The 23,135-nt window shown below is 34.3% G+C and overlaps 1 protein-coding gene across 4 annotated transcripts in view; it reads right to left on the bottom strand.

Moving 5' to 3' along the window:
* Positions 1 to 735: 735 nt before the first annotated feature.
* LOC145258212 (origin recognition complex subunit 4-like) overlaps positions 736 to 23,135 on the bottom strand; it is a 68,039-nt gene continuing 45,639 nt past the window's right edge. For all 4 annotated transcript variants that reach the window (XM_080116151.1, XM_080116154.1, XM_080116152.1 and 1 more), the window contains exons 8-13: positions 18,501 to 18,674; positions 16,451 to 16,537; positions 12,341 to 12,449; positions 9,032 to 9,127; positions 3,398 to 3,462; positions 736 to 985 (exon numbers count right to left, since the gene is read on the bottom strand). In XM_080116151.1, the coding sequence (XP_079972277.1) occupies positions 803 to 985; positions 3,398 to 3,462; positions 9,032 to 9,127; positions 12,341 to 12,449; positions 16,451 to 16,537; positions 18,501 to 18,674 (714 nt within the window). In that variant the 3' untranslated portion in view covers positions 736 to 802. The remainder of the gene's footprint in view (positions 986 to 3,397; positions 3,463 to 9,031; positions 9,128 to 12,340; positions 12,450 to 16,450; positions 16,538 to 18,500; positions 18,675 to 23,135) is intronic.

Here is a 23,135-nt window from a genome sequence, read left to right as displayed (position 1 = left end):
CGGCCCTTCATCCAGCATGCTTTGAATCGACCTGTTACGCACACCATTTGAAAAGGGAAAATTTTTCCGAAATTAATAATGGAATACGTCGCATGAAAACAAGTAAGACATTTTACCATACAACTGAATAAATATATATAAAAAATAAATAAATAAAATAATAAAAAAAATATATATATGTACTTATTGATTTGTAAATCGCCACTTGTTCTCGTCTCCTCTTACCAACAGCGACTATAATTCATTCCTTGCATTGTGACAGCCTTCTAAATCTCTTTTACATACCTATCCCACACAATGCTTCAAGCAAACTACATATCAATATAATATATATATTAGTGACAAGGCTATTCCAAAAGTTTTGCTGATTCTAATACTGTTTTAAATTACTGATTCCGATTCTGTTAAAATCACTAAATACTTAGCTATAAAGTTATTTTTATTTAGATTACCATACAACCACGTGATATATTTTCGTGAGCGTAAAAATACACTTCTGTGGGTGATCTATATACATTTTAATTTTGTTTGTAATTCAAAAGCAATACACATTTACCATTTTATCTTTAGTAACAGAAATGGAAAATTAAGTTTTAAACAAAAACAAACCAAATAATAAACAATCACAAGAGTCGTTTTTGATTTTGATACCTTAAAAAGTTCCAAGTTTCTTGATTCCGATTAATTGTCTTAACACACACACACAAACATCAGTAGTAAAAACTTAAGACTTGATTTTTATAAACTCTTTATTACAAAATATAAAAAGAACAATTATCTTTACAAATGAATTACATGCGAATCACGCAAACGAGCTAATCGCCCAATGTTTGATTTCCGTCGGGCAAGATGGATACTTTTGTAGCACTTCCTTTAATTGGATTGGATGAACAAGTAAGATGACGGGTCGATATTCCTTTTGGGTTCGCGTGCTCGTCCCATCAAGCGGTTTCACCAACTCCAAAGCTTGTAAGTGTTCAAAAGCCTGAGACACAAAACAAAATCAAAAATTAATTGAAAAAAAAAAACAAAACAGAGCAGGTAAAAAAACAAAACGATTATTCAAACTTTTCAGATTTCAAACATTCAAATAAGGTTTTGAAAAAAAAAAAATAAAGCAATGGCAAAAACCCTAGAGGAAAACCTCCAGTCTTTAGTGGAATGGGGACAAAAGTGGATAGTAACATTCAATGCTGCTAAGACTAAACTTCTTTCCTTTAATAACTTCTCAATCGCTGATAGCCATGGTTAATGATACATTACCTGAAAGTACTTTGTTCAAACTCCTCGGCTTAACATAACAAGTAACATGAACTGGAACAGATATATTGAGGGTATTGCCAAGGCTGTTGCAAAGAAGGTGGGCTCTCTCTACCATGCTAGAAAGGTACTTACGTTTGAGAGTATCCTGTATCTCTACAAGGCCACCATTTGCCCGTGTGGAGTATTGTTGTCACATTTGAGCTGGTGCATTTGCTACTAGTCTGTCACTTTTAGACAGGGTTCAAAAGAGAATCGCCAACCTAATAGGTTCTGCATTGTCAGCTAGGCTTTAACCTTTATCTCATCGATGAAATGCTGCATCCCTCTGCCTGTTTTACAAGTATTTTAATGGAAGGTGCTCCAACAAACTTCAAGCCCTTGTATCATTTCAACTTAAATACCTCAACAAACATAACAAGCAGCTAATCCCAGTCCTACACAGTAAAGATCCCTAAAATAACACTCAAGATGAGGACAGTAATCCGACGAATCCAAACAATACAAGTTCATATCTTAGTTTTTCTGTTGAAGTCATGTCCGTCAGTTGATGTTAGCTCATCTCGATCTCCCAGAGCTCACCTGACCTGATCCAAGCCATGTCCGACTCAGAAGTCTCAACCAGACACTGTTCTCAACTGGACTGTTATCGATCATCGAAAACTGCTCCCAACAGTCATAAAACCCAGTCACTCTTAAAACTAACTCTAAAAATGTATTTAGTCGTCTTGTTCCTGTCATCTGACACATCAGGATTACAACCCTACTTCAGCTTTCTTTTGTCTACCTTGGTGAACAATTTCCTCTCCACTGTTTTGTTGATAAATCCTATTTATTTTGTTATGCTTATAAACTTCTTTCTTTTTTTTTTTTTCTTTCGTCGTACATTTTCCTTTTTTCTTCCTAACACTTGGGGGCAAGAGTGGGGGGGGGGCATCGTCAGTAGTATCACAAAAGTGTGGTGACAGAATACACACATTAATTATTTTCTTAAATCTATTTGTAGATTTAAGAAAATGGCTGACACGTGTTTGCTAATTTGACACAGATTCCAAAGTTAAAAAGCCCATAAATTGCCAAATAAAAATATCACATTTCAGGTGAAAACATTATTACATCCTTACATGTCATGTCGAATTAAGTATAAATCCCGAAAATTATGGAAAATGATCAAGTAGATGTACTAGCTGTATTTTTAACAAAGAGCCATCCACGATTATATTCTGACTGTTTGAAAACAGCGCAATTATATTTAGTTAAAATGATCGCTTGCAGTTATCTCCCTTGGATCTTGAGAACATAAAAACATAAATTTCTAAAAATCAATAAACTCAATAAATTTTACATTTACTTTTAATTATTTTTCTACTGGACTACGTTTTGTAATTGATACTAATTTTGATATGCCACTTAAGTAGGTAATAATGTTTTCACCTGAAATGCGTTGGTTTAAAACATCACTAATCCGTACAAGTACCAAATTTTTGTTTTTACTATGGGAGTCATAAAGGACACTCAAGGCTAAGTGTTAATCAGGTGTCTGGTGAGACATCATAGTAATGATCAGCAATGGCGGAAATGGAGTAGGGGTTGATTATTTAAAAGGACTGCTTAACAAGAACTTGTTTACATTGGACTTGAAAATGATCATGTTATATTCAGCTGGGAAGCAATTCCATGGTATTATGTTCCACAGACAGACAGTTCTATGAAAGAAACTTTGCTCATGGAATGTTCATTTAGTTTAAAGCACAAATATAGAATAGATAGATGAGTGCTTGCTGTGAATGTTTCATAGACTGAAGCTCAGTCGAGCACCTGCCACTAAAGTAACAAGCATATCTCCCTTTATGTCCAGTCTTTTGTCCACCACACTTTGATTAACAATCCTATCCAGCTTACTTTTGTGTTCCTTTGTGAACAACTTCATGTACTTTTGTTCTGCTGATAGACCTATTTCCTGTTTTTTTTTTTAAATTATATTTTCTCTCTCTCCTTTTTTTTTTTTTTTAACTTCCTAACAATCAGGGGAGGAGAACGTTGATAGTATCACATACGCATCAGTGCCATAGAAAAGAATCAAGAGATTTTCTTCTTTATTTATGTAGATAAAAGAAAAGTCATACATATGACTTACCTTTAAAACAACCGATTTATTGAATATTTGCATTGATGAGCGATTTCTGGCAAAACGAAGATATTCTGGAAAGCAAATTGAAATACATTCAAAATTGAAGAAAAGAAAAAGTTTTTTAAATGTTAAAAAAAAAATGTTAAAAAAATGATAAAATGATAAATAAAAAATGATAAATGATAAATAATAATAAAAATAAATATAAAAATAAAATATAAATATAAAATAAATATAAATAAAAATGATAAATGATAAAATGATAAAAAAAAAATGTTAAAAAAAAAAAGATATTCTGGAAAGCAAATTGAAATACATTCAAAATTGAAGAAACGAAAAAGTTTTTTAAATGTTAAATCCATTATTTAATTGGATTTCATTATTGAGATGAGTATTATTTATTAATTTATATTATTGCGGACTATTATCCTCACCTTTCTTAGATGTTGTTCCACGACGTTTCGTCCAACTATTCCTCTGGCCTTCATCAGGTGGTAACCGCAACAGGATGGGAACTCCGAATCTCCTAACAGCATTCTCAGCAATTACTGCCTTTCTTAGTTGTTGTCGTCTTACCACGTCTTGGCCAAGTAAGCCTCTGGCCGGCTTTGGGTACGATTGAAACCGCTATCTTCTGACAATTCTCACCTGGAACCGTAGGGATTCAACGTCTCTATCCACTGTGCTACGGGCCCCGAAAGAGGAGGATAATAGTCCGCAATAAATAAATTAAAACGTTAAATCTTTGGCAAATATTTTGGATCTATTTCTTTCAGCAGAGAGTTTATTAGATTGAGGTGATGTGGTCATGTATGGACTAATTAAGTAACTTGGCGTAGTAATTTAATAAATATAACAACAATAGAAGACATCTTTAAACTTGTGCTCTTTACTGGGAAAGGAACAAGAGAAAAACTGGTAATTCAGAAAAAATTGTTTTTCTATTAAAAAATATAAACTAATCGAAAATATATTTCAGAAGAGATGTTGCGAGTTTGTCTCTGATGTATCGTTTTTTTTTCATGGAAAGTGTTCGACTGAGCTTCAGTCTATGGTCCCCCCTCGTCAAACTTTCACAAGAAACACTCGTCTAGCTGAAAACACTATCAATAATTCCCCCCAATCTTTATCTGTGCCTAAACCTAAACGTAGATTCCATGAACAAAGCTTCTTTCTTAGAACTGCACGCCTGTGGAATTGTCTTCCATTTTCCTGCTCTCCGGCTGACTACAATATGGCTGTGTTTAAGTCTAACGTAAATAAGTTCTTGATGAGCCGTTCCATATAAGTTATCAAATTTACCGAATTTTCATTACTATCGATTACTATATTGTCCAATTTCTACTGTACACTCTTTAACCCTTATCCTTGAGTGGCCTCTTGGCCTTGATAATGTGGCGATGCCTGTGTAAAAAAAAAAAAAAAAAAAAAAATCGCCTTTCATAGTTGTTGTCTTTTTGGCCAACTAAACCTTTGGCCTGCTTTAAGTAGGATTGAAACCATTATCTTCAGACAATGGTCACCTAGAACCAGAGATTCAATGACTCTATCCATTGCGCCACGAACCCCGAAGGGCAACCAAGATTAAATTTTTTGTCTTATAAATCCAATTTTTCTTCTTATCTGATCTTCTTTTGTCAACTCTGTACTGAACGGTATTATATATACAATCGTACTTTGATCGCCCTCCAGGGTTCGTGGCGCAGTGGATAGAGGCATTGAACCTATACAGTTTCAGGTGAGCATTGTCTGAAGATAGTGGTTTCAATCCTACCCAAAGCAAGCCAGAGGATTAATTGGCCAAAATGTAGTGAGACAACAACTATGGAAGGCAGTAATTACTGGGAATACAAGACTCAGCATTCCTATCCCGTCGCAGTTAATCACCTGAAGAAGGCCAGAGAATGAGTTGGTTGAAACGTGGTGAAACAATAATAGCTATAAAGATGAGGATGACAGTCCACAAATAAATAAAATAAATACAAATTACTCATCGCAAAGGATTCAAATAAAAAATAATATATATACTGAAAACAAATTCAAAACAATGAAACAGTAACATTTTATTTATTATTTCATGCAAAAAAATAATTAAGTATGATACAAATTTTTCAGCTGACACTATTTGCTGCGGACTAGAGTCGCCTATTCTTCTGAATCACTGAAATAAATTTGTTTTTTTACAACAATAACAAAAAACATTGTTGATTTTGCCATTTAAAAAATATAATAACAATTGGAAAATCGAAAGAGAGAAATATATCTCCAATTTTAATAAAAAAGACAAATTAGAAAATTGGAAATAAATAAATATAAGGAATTGTGTTTGACAATCCAGTTTAAAAAAAAACAAAAAAACTGTCAGACATGAGAAAAGGTAAATAGAAGAAATGGATGTAAACGTGTGCAGCACGTGTTCTACTCGTGCACGCGAGTTGAATGATACTAAAAACAAGTGAAGTATGCATGGTCTCCTGTGAGTGCACAGTGAACGAGGCACAAAAAAAATGACTAAGTTCAGCACCCTCTGTTACATAGGTGGGGTCTTTTTAAATATACATCTTGGGGACATTCATATTGGTGAGAGATACGGCGGACATGTATATAACAGCGAGAGGAGGAGAGAAGAGACATTTGTACTTTTTACAGTTCTTTAGATGTTTCTTCTTTTAACTCAGATATTAGAGAGGGGAAAGAGTTATCAGTTCCTTTATCACATATATTAGAGAGAGGAGGGTACCAGGTAATAGACAGTTCTTATAACACAAAAGAGGAGACACATTTCTTAAGATGAGTTATACACAATGTTCATTAATAACGATGAGTGGACACAATGTTCGTATAAATGTTTCACATTACCTTTAATTGTTGAAGAATGACCAACACGAAGACGCAGTTACAAAATTATGATGATGTTCATTTATTCATTCGACCGGTCAATGATTGATGACATCCAGAAATTCAAAGTCACTACATGATTACAACTTTCTAACCCTTCGCTTCCGAAGAGGGATGCCTGCCTTCTGACCACTGTCAGTTGTCTCCTATCTGTCTCTCTGACTCTGCCTCCTTCTGTCTCCTAAAACTAGCAACTATATTGAGAATTCATTTCTCAGCCATGACGTCATCGCATAGCCAAAAACGTGCTCGATCGATCCCGTGGCCTGAACATGCGCGATCCTCACATGCATGGTTCGCACGTGTCCAACCCATTTCTTCTAACCTATTTTCGACCTGACTTATTTTCCAACATATTTAAATTTGCTATTGTTCGTTCTCTTAACTGACCTTGTTTTAATTCAATTTTCATTTAAAGAATTGAATAATTAAATTCCTTTCAAACCATATATCTAAACTATTTTATGTGAAAACTAAACAATGGATAATTCTACATTCCATTTTCCGAATTCATTTCAGAACTTATTTCTGAACCTAGACTACCAAGTTCAATTCTCAGTCTATCCTATCTCATTTTTACTTATTTAATGTTTTTCTTACTTACAAGAAAAGGGGATCTTTATGTGTAACACCCCCTCCCCTCCATTTAGCCCCAAAAGTCCCCAGGGGACGTCAAATCCTGGTGGAAATAAAAAAACAATGCAATTTTAGGCTGTAAACATATGAGTTCTGCACCATGCAAAAAACAAAGGACTAAATCCATCATTTGCCACACACGCCCAAAAATCCATAAGCCCTTATATATTTAAATTTGAGTTCAGCACCATGCAAAACTGCTAAATAGACATACACAGAAAATTTTGGAAAAATATTGTAATATAGTCCAAAAAATAAAAACTGTCCCCTCGTGACGACCGGTTCTATGCATGCGTCAGATGACGTCATGACCTGATTTACTTTAAATAGTTGAAGAACTGACTAAATTTCATGTATGTCATGTTAACTCAGTTGATTAGCGCGTTGGTTCGTTATCTAAACGTTTTGGGTTTGAATCGTGGTGTGAGATGTCTTTTTGTTTTTTTTTTCGATTTTTTAAATTTAAATATTGAACCAGTGTTATTTAAGCCATTTTTCATGTAACATTCGTTTTTTTTTTTTTTTTTTTACTTCGCTTATTCTTAGCGACACCCAAAAACACCCGGGTACCCACCGATTTTTTAAATTTTAATATCGAAACAGGCTTATTTAAACCATTTTTCACATTTTTTTTATTTTTTGGTTTTAACGTTCGTTTTTCTGTTTTCTTTTTCGATTTTTACATTTAGCATCGTTCGTTTGCCTTATGTTAGTTTTTTTTTTTTTCGCTGTTTTGATTACCCCTCCCCCGCTTGATTACCCCTCCCCCATTCGTTTTTATGTTTTCTTTTTTTACTTCGCTTATAACAAACAAACCTGGTCACTGACCTCATTTGCTGAATAGCTAATGCTTACGTCGATGTCGTAACGCTCTACGACTTCCATGCGGGCACCTGTCAATTTGGTTGTTACTTAAATAAATTCAAACATCTTTCAGTAACTCATTCTGGCTGGCCGAACGGTTCATGTTTTTTTCACATTTTATTTTCAAACTTCGCCTCAGTGCTTCTCAATGTCCAGAGACTAGTTGAATGTCTCCTCTAGGTCGCTGGACAATTACCGCTATCAAAGGGCCAGAAACAAAGTGTGAAGAGATCTCAGGGAAATAGAAAGAGACGTAGTTATAGCACCCTCGCCCACTCTCTGCAGAAGAGGGGAAAGAAGAGTGGGAAGTTGAATGTTTGAGGAGCAGTTGTTTTGGAGCAGAATTACTGAGCAGTTTGGTTCCTGTATCTCTGCGAGTCAATTGGGTCCTTTAGGGCTCTCAGTAAGAGATTTGTTAACGAGGTTTATGTTTCCGTAACAAATCTTTTATCTCAAGCAAAAATTCAATGTCTGAAGTCTGTTATTCGCATAAGCAGACGAGATTACCATTTGTAAATTCAAAGAAATAATAAATACCTATTATCTATATGATAATAAAATAGTAGACTGTCCAACCGCCCTTGCTTGCATTTTGCCTATCAAAAACATTGTTGTCATGGAAACCAGCTTGTATTCAATAAAATCCACACTCCTTCTCACAGTCCAACCATATTGAGTACAAATAACTTTCAGTCTTTGTTTAACTTGTGGACATAGTTTCAACCATGAAACTGTTTTGTTATATTTTGGTTGTGGTTCTAACTGATGGCACACAAATCATTTTTTTTTTCTGAAATCATGACTATATATTGGGTACAATATAATATGAAATAACTGTCTTTATAATAATAAATATGAAATCTACATCATATTTAAGCACATTTTACGACCGGGCAATGCCGGGTGTCTCTGCTTGTTGGTTTATAAACTGGACTTCTGATTTTGCTTGGTATGAGGATTCTTCACTGCCGCGCTGACTGGATTGACAGCTTTGGCCCAGCAGACAGAGATGATCATATGCAGGTGAGTGTGCATGGTTCATATTCACGATGACAATATTGAAAGATTTTAAATAATTTTCGATTAAAAATTATTTAAAATTGGAAAAATTATTGTTTTTGATAGCGGTAATTATTATAGTAGAAAAAAACCCAAAACATTCACCTGCAAAAAGCAAAACAAACATTCACCTGCAAAAAGCAAAACAAACATTCGCCTGCAAAAAACTAAAAAAAAACTCACCTGAATAAACAATCTCAAAATTAAACGGTTCACCATCATAAATCTCTGTCAAATGTTTCATAGCAATTATAAGACAGATTTCAAGAATGGACAATCCTAAAACAGAAAACAGTGATAGGCAATTAGTTTTCTTAAGGCTCAATAACCCTTCAATGGAGCCCTGGGGATACATTGTTCACATTACATTGAAATAGTGTTGTGGTGATTAATCGATATAAAAAAAAAAAAAAAAAAAAAAATTTAAATTAGTATCAGAAAAATTCCAGCTAAATATCCGATTCCATGGAAAATGATTCTTTATATTTATTTATTTTTTTTTGTTTAGAACTTAATTACCCATTGCTGGTACTAATAATAAACATGAAAAAAAAAAAAAATGATAGACATTTAGTGATGCTAAACCCGACTGGCAGCTAAATCCCACCCCCACACAGTAGAGATTCCTAGATGTAAAAGATCTTTCTACTCCAGTAATTTCCTCCCCATAACCGCTAGACTCTGGAATTCCATTCCAGGTCCCTGTTTCCCTAACTGTACTGACATGCAGAAGTTCAAGTGTAACGTGAACCAACATCTTGCTGCCCAAATCCCAACATAGTGCCCCAGTAGTTGCAGCCCCTGATAGTAGCCCCCTACACCAAAGTGACAATGTGCCTTGTTTGGGGTGAAAATGTAATAAAAAAAAAAAAAAAAAAAAGAGTAAAACAATTGTAATAATTGTAAAAATTTACTTGTGTAATTTACACACCACTCTCTCCCCCAATATATTTCAGTTTTACAAAAATATATACATACACTACACAGGATTTTATGGTATTCGAAAGTTTAAAAAGAAAAAAAAAAAAAAACTAAAAATTTACAAATTTAAAAAAAAATTGAAATTGGAAATCTAGAAAAGAATTGGTAATTTTATTGAAATCATGAAAAATATGGGAATCAAGAAAAATATTGGAATCAGGAAAAATATCCGAATTAGGAATTTAGAAAAGAATCAATAATTGTATCAGAATTTAGAAAAAATATTGGAATAGTCCCATCACTACACTGGAGAATGAAATGTGAACTTTGTATTCCCAGGACTCTAAAAAAGGGTTTGGTTCAAAATTCAATAACAATTTATAAGTTTGGCACAAAATACTTAAAGAAGGTTTAGTTGGTTGTTTTTGTTTTACAGCATATCAACCCTTTTCAAGTTATTTAATGTCGAATCCAGTGATTTTGAAGAATTTTTTTAATAGAATAACCCATATTTAACCCATAGTTGGGACCCTAACAAGTATTACCACAGTAGACCTGGGAGCAATGGCAATTAAAGGGTGGCTCCACACTCCTCAAAGCTCGCAAGCTGGGGCTTGACTATTGGATATAGTTTAAGGTCATATCCAGGACCCCTTAAAGAAGGCTGGAGAGTGAAACGGCTGAAACACTGGTATAAAAACGATCACAAAATTATAATCATTAAAGAATGTAAAAAAAGCGATTAAATAATTTGATTTGTCACTTTTGAATTAAGAGATAAACTTAGATAAGGCATAAACATTTACAAAAAAATAATAAGAATAGTTTGGAAATTATTCATTTAACAAAAAAATAGATTTAAAAAAAAACAAAACAAAACAAAAAGGTGATTGTCTGAAATTCCTCCTACATTAAATAAACAATTTTTTTTTAAATATCTGTATGATGTATGTACCTGTGATGAAAAGAAAATATTGTATTCCAAAATAGGTTGTTGACAAAAATAGTGGGATCATTTTACTATTCAAAAAGGTTGCTGAAAAATGATGGGATCATTCTACTTTTCAAAAAGTTGCTGGATAAATGGTGGGATCATTATACCACTCCAGTAGATATCTCACTGCTGATGCAATCCTCTACCTGTATAAGAACCAAGTACATCCAAGGATAGAGTAATGTTGCAACATCTGGGCAGGAGCTGCTAGAAACACCTTATCCTGGCTTAACAGAATTGAGAACCGACTTTGTAGCCTAGTAGCCTTTTCTCTTCCCTGCAACATCTTTCCCTACAGAAGACACGTTGCAGGCCTGTCTCTGCTTTATCATTATTTTTATGGTAAATGCTCATCTAAGCTCCAATCTATGGTTCCGTCTTGCCAAACTTTTATGAAAAACACTTGTCTAGCTGAAACCACTACCAATAATTTCCCCGACTCATTAACTGCGCCAAAATCTAAATGTAGATTCCATGGACAAAGAACTTCTTAGAACTGCTCGCCTGTGGAACTCTCTTCTTTATAGTTTTCCAACTACACTATCATCATCATTCATCCCCACCCCCCGATACCAACCTGGAAATTTCTACAATTCGGCATAGTACATACAGCGCCTAGCCTCCCCAAATGGTCACCCATCAGGTATTGGCCAGGCTCATCATTGCTTAACTTTAGTGATCTGACAAGGTCTGGTGTGTCAACGTGATTGTGCCATATTCATACCATATAATATACAGCATATACATATTGACACACCGGTTCCCGTTAGATCACCAAAGTTAAATAATGTTGAGCCTGATTGCTACCAGATGGGTGACCATTTGGATATACCAGGTGTTGTATATGGAAAGACGCTGACATGTTTCTGCAAGTACATAACGTCATCATCTCCCCTGGTCACGATCTATATGCAACCGGAGACCGCTTGAGAATTTGATATTCCCTAGATAGTTCCTTCTTTCAGGGGAAGCTGGTTCAACCCATGTGATACCATATTGATGTACACAGCATAAGTTTTCCAGATTATTTCTACATTTTTTTTTTTTTTTTTTAAAACATCTTTCAGAAGATCTATTACAATCATGAGCCACGTGCAGAGAGTGGAGCTTTCTGAACAGAAAATAGCATTCATTAAAAATGTGTTTCATTTTTTTGGTGCTTGTGCTTTCCCTATATATCTCTATATTGAAAGGAAAAAATAAAAAAATAAAGAAATATCGGTGCTTGTTAAGATAGTCGACAGATCGATTTTTTTTTTTTTTTTAAATATGCCGTTTTAATTCACTAGGGAAGATGCACCTCTGAATAAACTTGCCTGGCGGGTAGGCGACAAGGGAATGGTGTACCAGCAACCTACTACAAGATACCTTCCTTAACCTGCATGTCAAGCACATGTTTGCCGCAATGAATGGTGACATTTGAAGTTTGTCTGACATGAAGTCGCGCCTCGTGGATCACCTAAAAAACTTGGTAGCTGGGGGCTGGCTCAATCCTAATGAGCAAAACGTATATCGTATCCGAGTTCTGTCAACGAGAATATGGCATGATGAGGAAGATGAGTTGAAAGATAACTTACCTTGAAGCAGAGAAGATTTACTGTCGGTGGTAATAAGTTTAAAAGAATCAATGAAATCAGACACAAGCAACGTGGGATGGTTTTCGCTCAATCTGCAAACGGGATGCATCTGCAAAATGATGAAGACAATTAGAAAATATTTAGATTCATTAAAGATGAAACACAGAAATTATGGTTCATCAGCAGCATCATATTTGGTTTAACATTTGAAAATGAACAACTAATATCAATTCAATGGGAGACTCGATAAATTTTGTTCTGCTAGGCGGGGTTACTAACAGGCTGTTGTTTTGTTCGTCTGAAAGAGATTCTGTTAGAATTGTACAAAGTCTTGCCAGTCCATAAATGAATGAATGCAACCATTTCTGCTTGAACAAGTAGACTTTTATTTGTTGCTAATTTTTGCTGTTTATTTATTTATTTGCGGACTGTTATCCTCATCTCCATAATTGTTTTTGTTTTTTTCAAAGGAATGACCACTTATCAAGGCTCAGAGGCCATTCGAGGATAAGGGCTAATGAGTGTACGGGACAATATCGTAGTAATCGTTAGTAGTGGAAATTTTGTAAATTAGATTACTTAAGGAGACGGCTCATTAAGAACTTGTTTACGTTGGACTTGAAGGCAACCATATTGTAGTCAGCTGGAAAGCAGAGAAACGGAAGAGTGTCTCACAGGCGTGCAGTTCTAAGAAAGAAGCTTTGTTCATGGAATCTACGTTTAGGTTTAGACACAGACAAAGAATGGGGGAAATTATCGATAGTGGTTTCAGCTAAATGGAAGTTTTTTGTGAAAGTTTGGCAAAGGAAAACCATAGATTGGAGCGCAGACGAGCACTTGCCATGAAAATAACGATAAAGCAAAGACAGGCTTGCATGTTTCACGACGTTTCAGCCAAACTATTCCTTTGAACTTCGTCAGGTAGTTAATCGTGATGGGATAGGAATGCTGAGTCTGATAGAGGCGTTGAGTCTCTATGGTACCGGGTGAGCATTGTCGGTTCCAGGTTTCAATCGTACCCAAGGTCGTCCATAGGATTAGTTGGCCAAAACTTGGTGAGACGACAACTACAGAAGGCAGTAATTACTGAGGATACAGTTAAGAGATTCAGCATTCCTATCCTGTTGCGGTTAACCACCTGATGGAGGTCAGAGGTATAATTGGCCGAAACACTGCGAAAATACAACTATGAAGATGAAGATAACAGTTCGTAAATCTTTATCTTTACAATTATATAAATGCAACTTTGTCTGTGTGTGTGAATTCGTTCCTTTTAGACTAAAAAACGGCTGGACCGATTTTTATGAAATTTCACACAAAGGTACTTAATGTGTCTGGCAGTGTTTTAAGCTAGGTTTTGGCATTGAAATGTTTCCAACAAGTATCGGCAAAAGATATTCGCTATGTATTATTGTACGTATGCAAGTGAAAATGACCGGCCATTTTTCCAGGTCGTTGCTTAGCGATGAGCTAAACCGATGCTGACACCGTTATTTATGTTATGGAATTGTTCGTACTACTACTACTACTACACACTTCACAGCGCACGCACAGACGATCATTACAGCATTTTTTCTCTTTCTTTTTTTTTTTTGATGACGTAATTTCTTATTGTTGTTCTGTTAATTGGAAAAAAATAGTTCTTCCATTTTTTTCATTAACTTGACTTTAACACTTTAAATAACATTTATTTATACAAATACAAATTCATTAACTTACCAAAAATGATTTTTTCTTTGACGAACTAATCAAAACAAAACATTCCTCATAACAACAATAAAGCCACATTGCTTATACATTACTTATGGATTTACAAACACTTATTTAAAATTCTCTCTTTTCTTTTTTAATCTTCTCATACATTTCGATTGAGATTTTTTTTTTTAATTTATATTTTCATATATTTATTTCATCTTACACTTCATAAGCATAAAAATGGCATTAAATCAACCCCGACCAAGGTCGATTAATACTGCTAGCAACTAAATAAAAATTTACTCATTTCAAAAAGGATTCCAATAATAAAATAATAACTATTATGCATTGTGTAATTCACATAATTGAAGTTCACAGTTGTCTGACATTGTTTGGAGGTTTGACGAATCCTGTATCTTGTTAAGAGTTTCTTTTGCACAGACATACCCCCCTTTTTCTCTTCCTTAAATTTTGATGTTTATTCTTGTGACATCATGCTTTCACCACGGCTTGAACATTGCATGGTGTCAGTGGCTTTGTTATAGTTTTATTTGTTTACAGATTCTTTTTAAACTTATAGAAAAAGAGAAATAAAATTTTAGTTGCAAGGGAGACAAATCTTATTATATTCTTTAAGTAAATATATGAGTTACAGAATTCTAATTTTCAGTGATTAGTTAAAAATGTTTCATATTATCAGTCATCCGGGATGGACTAAATCATTTTTTTTAAAAAATAAATTGTACTAAAATAACATGGTACTTATCTAGAATGCCCCCTCTCCTATGAAAAAACAAAAAATAAACAAAAATCTGTATGACGTACATATCTGTGAAGGAAAGAAAATATTGCCCATTAAAATCACAAAAATTGATCAAGTAATTTTATTTTTGAATAAGAAAATGAGGTTTGTATTACTATGCACATAGATTCGAAAAAGTTGTCAAAAAACAAATATATAACAAATAAATGTTATCAAAGGCAAGATAAGTTACTTTCCTAACTGGATATTTTTTTAGTGTTTTTATTTAATGTAACATGTTTATTCAGCTCGAAAAAAACATACAGTGTTTACCGATGTAGTGGAAAATTTAAAATGGCACCAAACTCTCTGCTAAACACAGTAAGTTTGGGAAAATTAGTTAAAAATAAAAAACTATACAAAATACTGTAATAAACCCACCGAATATGTCAGCCTATGCCATGGTAATATACATTGAGCAAGTTCCTAACAGTATTTTGTATACATTTTTATTTTTAACTCCTTTTCCCAAACTTACCGTGTTCAGAAGAGAGTTTAGCGCCATTTTATATTTTCCAATACATCGGTAAACACTGTATCTTTTTCAAGCTGAATAAACATGTTACATTAAATAAAAACACCAAAAAATATCCAGTTAAGTAGAAAAGTAACTTATCTTGCCTTTGATAACATTTATTTGTTATATATGTTTTTTGACAATTTTTTTTTTTTAATCTATGTGTAGAGTAATACAAACCCAGAAAATCAAATTTATAGCTAAATTACAAGCGACTATCTCACAATGCCATCTTGAAAACAGTCAGAAGGAACAAGGGAGATAACTAAATTTTAGAAAGTCATTAACATGGAGAGAGGAGGAGCATTGGGAAAATTAAAAATTTGCTTAAAATTAAAAATGATTTTCTTTATAAAAATAAAATTACTTGATCAATCTACATTATTTTTGGTACACAATATATCTTTTTCTGTCACAAGTATGTACATCAAAGATTTTTTTTATTTTTGTTTTTTTCATATATGCAAAGAGAAATGCATCAATAATGTTAATAAGAAATGAAAATTGACTCATAAGAAAAAAATCTGATTTTATATTATTTAATTATTGGAATTCTTTTCAGATGAGTAATTTGTATATTCTATTTATTTATTTGCGGACTACTATCTTCATCTTTTATAGTTATTGTTTCATGTTTCAGCCAACTATACCTCTGGCCTTTGTCAGGTTGTTAACTGCGACAGGACTGGATGGGATGAAGGCCAGAGGAATAGTTGGCTGAAACGTTGTAAAACAGCAACTATAAAAGTTGAGGATAATCGTCCGCAAATAAATAAATTTAAAAAAAAGTCTGATTTGTCAACTTAAATGTTATTTGGGTCTAACTTTACAAATCTAACAAAATAACTTGTTGGATAAAAGTTTTAGTTATTTTAATATTTCGTTAATTAATTACGGTCAAAGTTAAATAGTTCAACTCTGAAATCGTCATTGTATCCTTCTTCATGAAGATCACAACTATCTCCCAAAATATTAAGAGGATATTTTGCCATTGACTTATTAAAGGCCGACAACAAAAAAATATACAATATAAACATTTCACAAGAAAATGGTTTGAATTTCAGCCAAGCAATTATACAAAAAGGAAAAAACTTACTAAAAATGATTTGAGTTTTCGGATATCTTTGTTGATGCTGAATTGTCGCTTAAGTAAATCTTCAACAGTCGAGTCATGACTTATCTTCTGTGAGAAAAGAAAAAAAAACCCCGATTTAATTAAAAAATAAAGAAAAAAAAGGAAGCCTCACAACTGGATATCATATATACAAGCTTGAGACATTTTTGGTTGCTTAGAAAATATTCATTTGGGACTGTCAAAGCTTTCTTGCAATCAACAATATAGCAAATAGTCTTATTTATGACGGGCATCCCAGGAGTTTATCCACACTGCAGGCCGGCTCCCTAGATTGTATCTGTTTCCCCATCCTGAGAGTGTATCAAATTACAACTAAATTTTTTTTTTATGACTACAAGTCAGTTGTAACTTACTTAGACTATAATTGGCGTTATCTAGCATGATGTCACAGCCCCACCACAGCTTGTTCTTCCTTTGTGTACCAGTTTCAGCATTGTTCTTCTTCCATATATCAGCTCGCTTGATACAGCTTGCTCTTTCTTTGGCTACCGGTTCCAGTTTGATCTTTGTCAGACTACTGCCTCCAGCTTGTTCTTCTTCCAACCGCCGCCTCCAGCTTGCTCTTCTTCCAACCGCCGCCTCCAGCTTGCTCTTCTTCCAACCGCCGCCTCCAGCTTGCTCTTCTTCCAACCGCCGCCTCCAGCTTGCTCTTCTTCCAACCGCCGCCTCCAGCTTGCTCTTCTTCCAACCGCCGCCTCCAGCTTGCTCTTCTTCCAACCGCCGCCTCCAGCTTGCTCTTCTTCCAACCGTCGCCTCCAGCTTGCTCTTTTTCCAACCGCCGCCTCCAGCTTGCTCTTCTTCCAACCGCCGCCTCCAGCTTGCTCTTCTTCCAACCGTCGCCTCCAGCTTGCTCTTCTGGATACCAGCTCCAGTTTTCTCTTCCTTTAGCTACTGGTTCCAACTTGCCCTTCTTCCGGCTGCCGGCTCCAGCTTGCTTTTTTTCCAGCTGCCAACTCCAACTTGCTCTTCTTTCAGCTACTGCCTCCAGTTTACTCTTCCACTGGTTCCAGGCTTACTTTTCTTTTGGCCTTTGCTTGCTCTTACACTGGCTGCCAGCTCCGTCTTGCTTTTCCTCAAACATGTACCAATTTGCTCTAGCTATGACCGACTCCAAATGCATGTCCACCTTTTCAAATATGTACCAGTTTACTGCCTTACCAATCACAGTTTAAACATTTGACACTTATTCTTGTTTTGCTTGTGTTGATCACTTTTTTTTTTCTGTTTGTGAGTTTGACATCTTATTGGGCACACAACCAAAGAACCATCATTGCTAGCATAACATATAAGGCTGTGTAGATGGGTTAGCTCAAATGCTCAACTCCAATTACTGAAATGTTAAAAGGTTTAACTCTGATGTAAAAATCTTTCACAAGTAACAAATTATAAAACTGAAAGATACATTTTTATTTACGTGACAAAAAAATGCATTTTAGAATCGAAATCATTAATTGTATCGAAATGGGAAAAATTATTGGAATCGTCTGATCACTAACACAAACTCTATGATAACAGACATTACTTTAATAAATATTGGTGCTGCTTCATTATTAGTACGAAAATTGAAATATTGAATTTCAAGTAAAACCAATGGTATTTACTTAATAGTCAAGTCACAGTAATGAACATATCCAAAAATTATGAAAAACGATAAGGTAATAAATTGATTATTGATGAAAACAGCTTTCAAAGGCAATTAGAAAAAATTTGAGTTTTGCTAAACTGGCTTAAGATTTTCAAAGTTTTCAGAAAATAATTACCTCCCTTGTTACGATTCAAACTCTCCGTTTTTTTGTTTTTTTTTCTTTTAGAAAAACTCAATTTTGCTAATTTTCTTTAAAAACTATTTACATTAATATATTAATTTTCTACCCAATGGCTTTTCGTAAGTTTTGGATATGTTCATTACTGTGACACGACAATTCAGTTTATACAATCGGTTTTACTTGAAATTCAATATTTTGATTTTCCAATTTGGCTGCAATAATGAAGAAGCACCTTAATATCTTACCTCAATTCCGCTATTCCACTTCAGAGCAAATTTTGGATTAATAAATTTCTCTGGTAGATGCAAATATTGTTGAAAGATTTCGGTATATTGCCTGAAAGTGAGTTGGTTGAACAAATGGATTTGTCGATGTGAAAATCTAGATTTTACTCGTTTCTCTAATAACTCCATTATATCCTGAAAAAAAGACAAGGAAAAGAATTGAGTAATCTATGAATAAAAAAATATATTAATGAAATCAAAGGGATATAGTGTTTACCTGATATACGCAATGGTAAACTTAAAATATAAATAACAGTATTTATATATGGAAAATTTAATCCCAACCGAATTAAAAAGCAATAGAGAGTAGAGCTTATTATAAGAGAAAGAAAATTAAAATTGTAAGTTGAACTTTACAATCAAAATTTATTGTTCAACTCAATACTCCAAAAAACAATTTAAAAAGTCCTTATTCTGCAGAGTTTCAAAGAATGCTATTCTTGTTATTCTTCTCATCAGAGGACATAAAGAAATCAGCAAATTATATTTGTAGCAATGCTAAAATTTGCTACTTATGGCATTAAGTGAAACTGCAATATAAATTGCCAAAATAAAGAAATGACAAAAATGTTGGATATGTAAAAAAAATATAAAAATAAACCGTGCATAATATTTCAGCTTGCATAAAAGTTTCTCTCAAGTTGATCCGAAATGCGAAAATAGTTCTTTAGAGAGAATGGAGTTTAAAATTAAGTCCAGCGTGACGATGCATATAATCCGATTGGAAAGCTTTCAAAACAGCTGAAATAATGAAAATTGTTTTTTTTTCCCGGACAGTGGAGTAGCCCAAAGAGAAGTCGATCTCCAGTGAAATGGGATCGAGCAATAAAAAAAAGAGAAAAACAGTATGACAACCGTCATCCCGACTTAATTAGAAAAAAAAATAATAAAACAAGCATTCCATATTTGTTCATACGTTATCAACTCTTACATCAATAAAAACTAGCGGGACCTGTGGAAATTCCACAGCGGACTCATTCATATGTAATATATTGATGTTGGCATTCTGTGTATGTTCAGCATAAATTAAGACACCCTAATATTATTGTAGCTCTTTTGTTAAAACTGTTTAAAACTGCAAAAGTATTTATCTAAGCTAGCACGAATGCCCGGCATAGCCCGGTCGTAAAATACACTAAAACATGATATTTTAATTTATGCAGATTTCATATATAATATTCTAGAGTCAATTTTCTATTGATTTTTATATATTATGAAGTTGTGATTTCAAAAATAAAAATATATATCCATATGACTTGGGTGCATCAGCTTTAATCAGAACCGAAACCAAAACTTAACAAACATCTTTCTACTCATCTCCCTTCATAATGACCCTGCTAATTAAGTTCCTGATAGTAGCCCCCTGCTTCAAAGTGGCACTGTGCCTTGTTTGGGGTGAAAATTGAAAGAAAAAAAAAAAAAAAAAAAAAAAAAACTCATGAAGCATTTTTGTTAAAATTATTTATTACAAGGAATAAAAAGTCATAACAATTATATGGCAGTCACTCAGAAGAAAAAAGATGTAAATGTGACACACAAAATAAGACACACGCTATCGTATTAATATAAAGATAAATGAGATCATTTAATCGGCAAAGATGGTGACCAATCTGATGTCGCTAAGGTAAACAATTTTGACTTTATACATTTCAAAATGAATTGTTCCAAATTCGAATTCCATTGTCCTGTCGACTAAAAATCTGTAATATTACCGTCACAAGGATGTCGTATCTAAACACTTGATACCAGTAAATATAATAACGAATAAGCGTATGGGAGCAAGAAGGACAGACGAAGAAATTTAAATTTAAATATTTATTCCGGAAAAAAAAAAAGAGAGAAATTAAAATTGTCTCTTGTTGTTAGGATATGACGCTGAAAGTCAGCTTTCTGTGAATTGACCGGGCCTCCAAGGAGTTAAATTTTGTCTTATAGCTGTAGTCGTACTGTCACTTGTTAGTATGTTGGAGTCAGCATAGACGAAGAAGCAGGGGGGGACAGTGGCGGCGTGATTGTAGTAGTCGATGTTGCAGGCCTTACGGGCTGCTGATGTTGTGACGATAGTGACAGAGGAGATAAGGAACTATACGAGACATCCCTTTGACGATCTCTCACACACACCTGCTGCAGTTAGCGTTAGTATTTATATGCTTGCACTGTAGACAGATTGGCCTGAGAGAGTGAATGTTTATCCTCATTTGCTGCTATGTGAGGGGATCTCTGTTTCCTGGACTTACGTTTGTCTGTATCTAATCAAACTTTCTCGGGACCATATAAACAATGAAAAAACAAAAGCAGATATTGAACATATGTTTTATTCTTAGGGGAGAGGAATCTTTCATCTCTATGTATTATTTGTTTTATCTACCCTAGGACTGGTATTGTTCATGTTTTATCCCTAGCATAGGTAATTTACAGCATGTATATGAAATTGTTTTACCTTAGGGAGAAGAGAATAGGTAATATACAACATAATGTGTCTATATTACATCCCTGGCAACGCCTAGAAACCAGCTAGAACATGTATTTCAGTAAATCTATATTACATCCTGGGCTATGCCGGGAAACCAGCTAATCTCTATTTAGTGACTTGACCACCAAAATACCTCCCTAAGTGTGTCCGTTCTTTTGAACTTATTAGATATAGGTATCTAGAAATGTGTGTGAAATTTTGTTGAATGCATTGTTCACTATGATTTTCTTATTGTTCTACACAATATCAACTGTAGTGAAATAAAACAGTAAACTTAGTGTAGTGTTAGAATAAAGAGCAAAGGAAAAAATAATAGAGTGAAACTAAGTTTGTCAGCCACAATGTTTTTCTTTAAATTATCTGTGTCAATATATGTTGTAGTCTGTTGTGGAAATTAAGATGATTTCTTTTTCAAGCTTGATTATTTCCTTGGTTAAATGCGTTATGTTGAATATTTCTTCGACGGAATGAACTGGGTGTTGTAATGAAACGATAGACAGAAAGAAGGTAGTTCCTGAAACTTTAACATGTCATTAATATCCAATCAAACCATGACAGGTCAGCACGAACGATCGCCATTACTGTTGATAATCCATAATACTTTTGTATGGCTGCTGCTGCTGCTGTTACCATCTGTGGTTTACGTTGTGTTGCAGCTCGGGACAAGATCTACTGCTGCTGCTATAAGCTGCGTTCTTTACATGGAGTTGTAGATCGGATAAAAATCTGCTATTTTGCAAGATAACAACTACAATTTCAAATAAATGTATCCAATCAGCAAAGATGGTGATCAATTTGATATCGCTAAGGTAAAAAACTTTGACTTTACACATTTCAAAATGAACTAGTGAGGGGTACCCGGCGTTGCCCGGGTGTTTGGGGTAAAAAAAAAAAAAAAAAAAAAAAGTAAGTATGAGGATCTCTAACCCGAACCGTTGAGGCAAAGTTGTGAAAAAAAAAAAAACGTTAACCATTGCCCCACCGCGACATGCTTATGAAAACATGTTTGAATTTATTTAATTAGTTGGATTTAGCAGGTGCTCGTTTTAATGAGTTAATGAGGTCAGTTTGACTGCAGGATTTCATTTACTGCTGACGCTTTTTTCCTCGCCCCCCCCCCCCCCAGATGTTATAGGAAAAAGACTAAGTCACATGTGGCGAGCGACAAATATTGAATATTTATCTTCCCGAAATCGAGCAAATTAAATAGACAGGCGAGCTTCGTTGTTAAGTGTGAGATATTACGATTTGTATGTGTTTTAAAAAGTTGTGAACTGAGTGACCGCTTCTCTGAAAGAAGCGTTTTGTAGACACACAGAAAAAGCGAACACACATACATACATTTTCGCTTTTATATTTTATAGATTGTTCCAAATTCAAATTCTATCCTCCTGTTGACTTAAAAAAAAAAAAAAAAAAAAAAAAAAAAAAAAAGCAACAATTTTAACCAATCTTTTCAATCAGCAATTTCAATATACGGCATAATTACATTGACACACCAGTTCCTGCTGTATCACCGAAGTTAAGCAATGTTGAACCTGGTTAGTACTAAATGGGTGACCATTTGGGATTTCCAGGTGCTGCGTGTGCTCTCTGCTTATCTCGGCATTGTTTCCAGTCGTCCTGGACTTCTCTTTTCCACTGGACTCAAACAGTGCTGATTCAGGAGAGGTGTGTTTGTGGATTGCACCTCAATAACGCACGCAGTTGCCCCTACAGGGGGGTATCCTTTGTCTTTCGAGACTGAACGGAAGCATCAATATTCAATCAGCACAGATGGTGATAAATCCGATGTCGCTAAGGTAAACAATTTTGACGTCACACATTTCAAAATGAATTGTTTCAAATTTGAATTCTATCGTCTCCTCAACTAGCTTTCACTTATTTTAAAAACATACATCTAATATATAAACGGCTATATGTCTGTCTGTCTGTCTCCATATTTTCGAACTCTATCTCCTCTGAAACTAAAAGTCGCAGAGTGGCGCTAGGGGCTTCAAATGATTGGGTTCTTTACAGACCGTTTTTTTTATGGGTCTTTAACTGGTTAAAATAGTTTTTAAGGGGTCAAAATTGAAAAAAAAAAAAATTGTTAAACATTTTGTACATTCAACTTAGTTTAT

Source organism: Euprymna scolopes, chromosome 33 (genome assembly GCF_053919585.1).
Source record: "Euprymna scolopes isolate OS-2025 chromosome 33, ASM5391958v1, whole genome shotgun sequence".
Classification (NCBI taxonomy): Eukaryota; Metazoa; Mollusca; class Cephalopoda; order Sepiida; family Sepiolidae; genus Euprymna; species Euprymna scolopes.
Note: the sequence above shows the minus strand (reverse complement) of the source record. Positions and strands in the feature narration are given on the sequence as shown.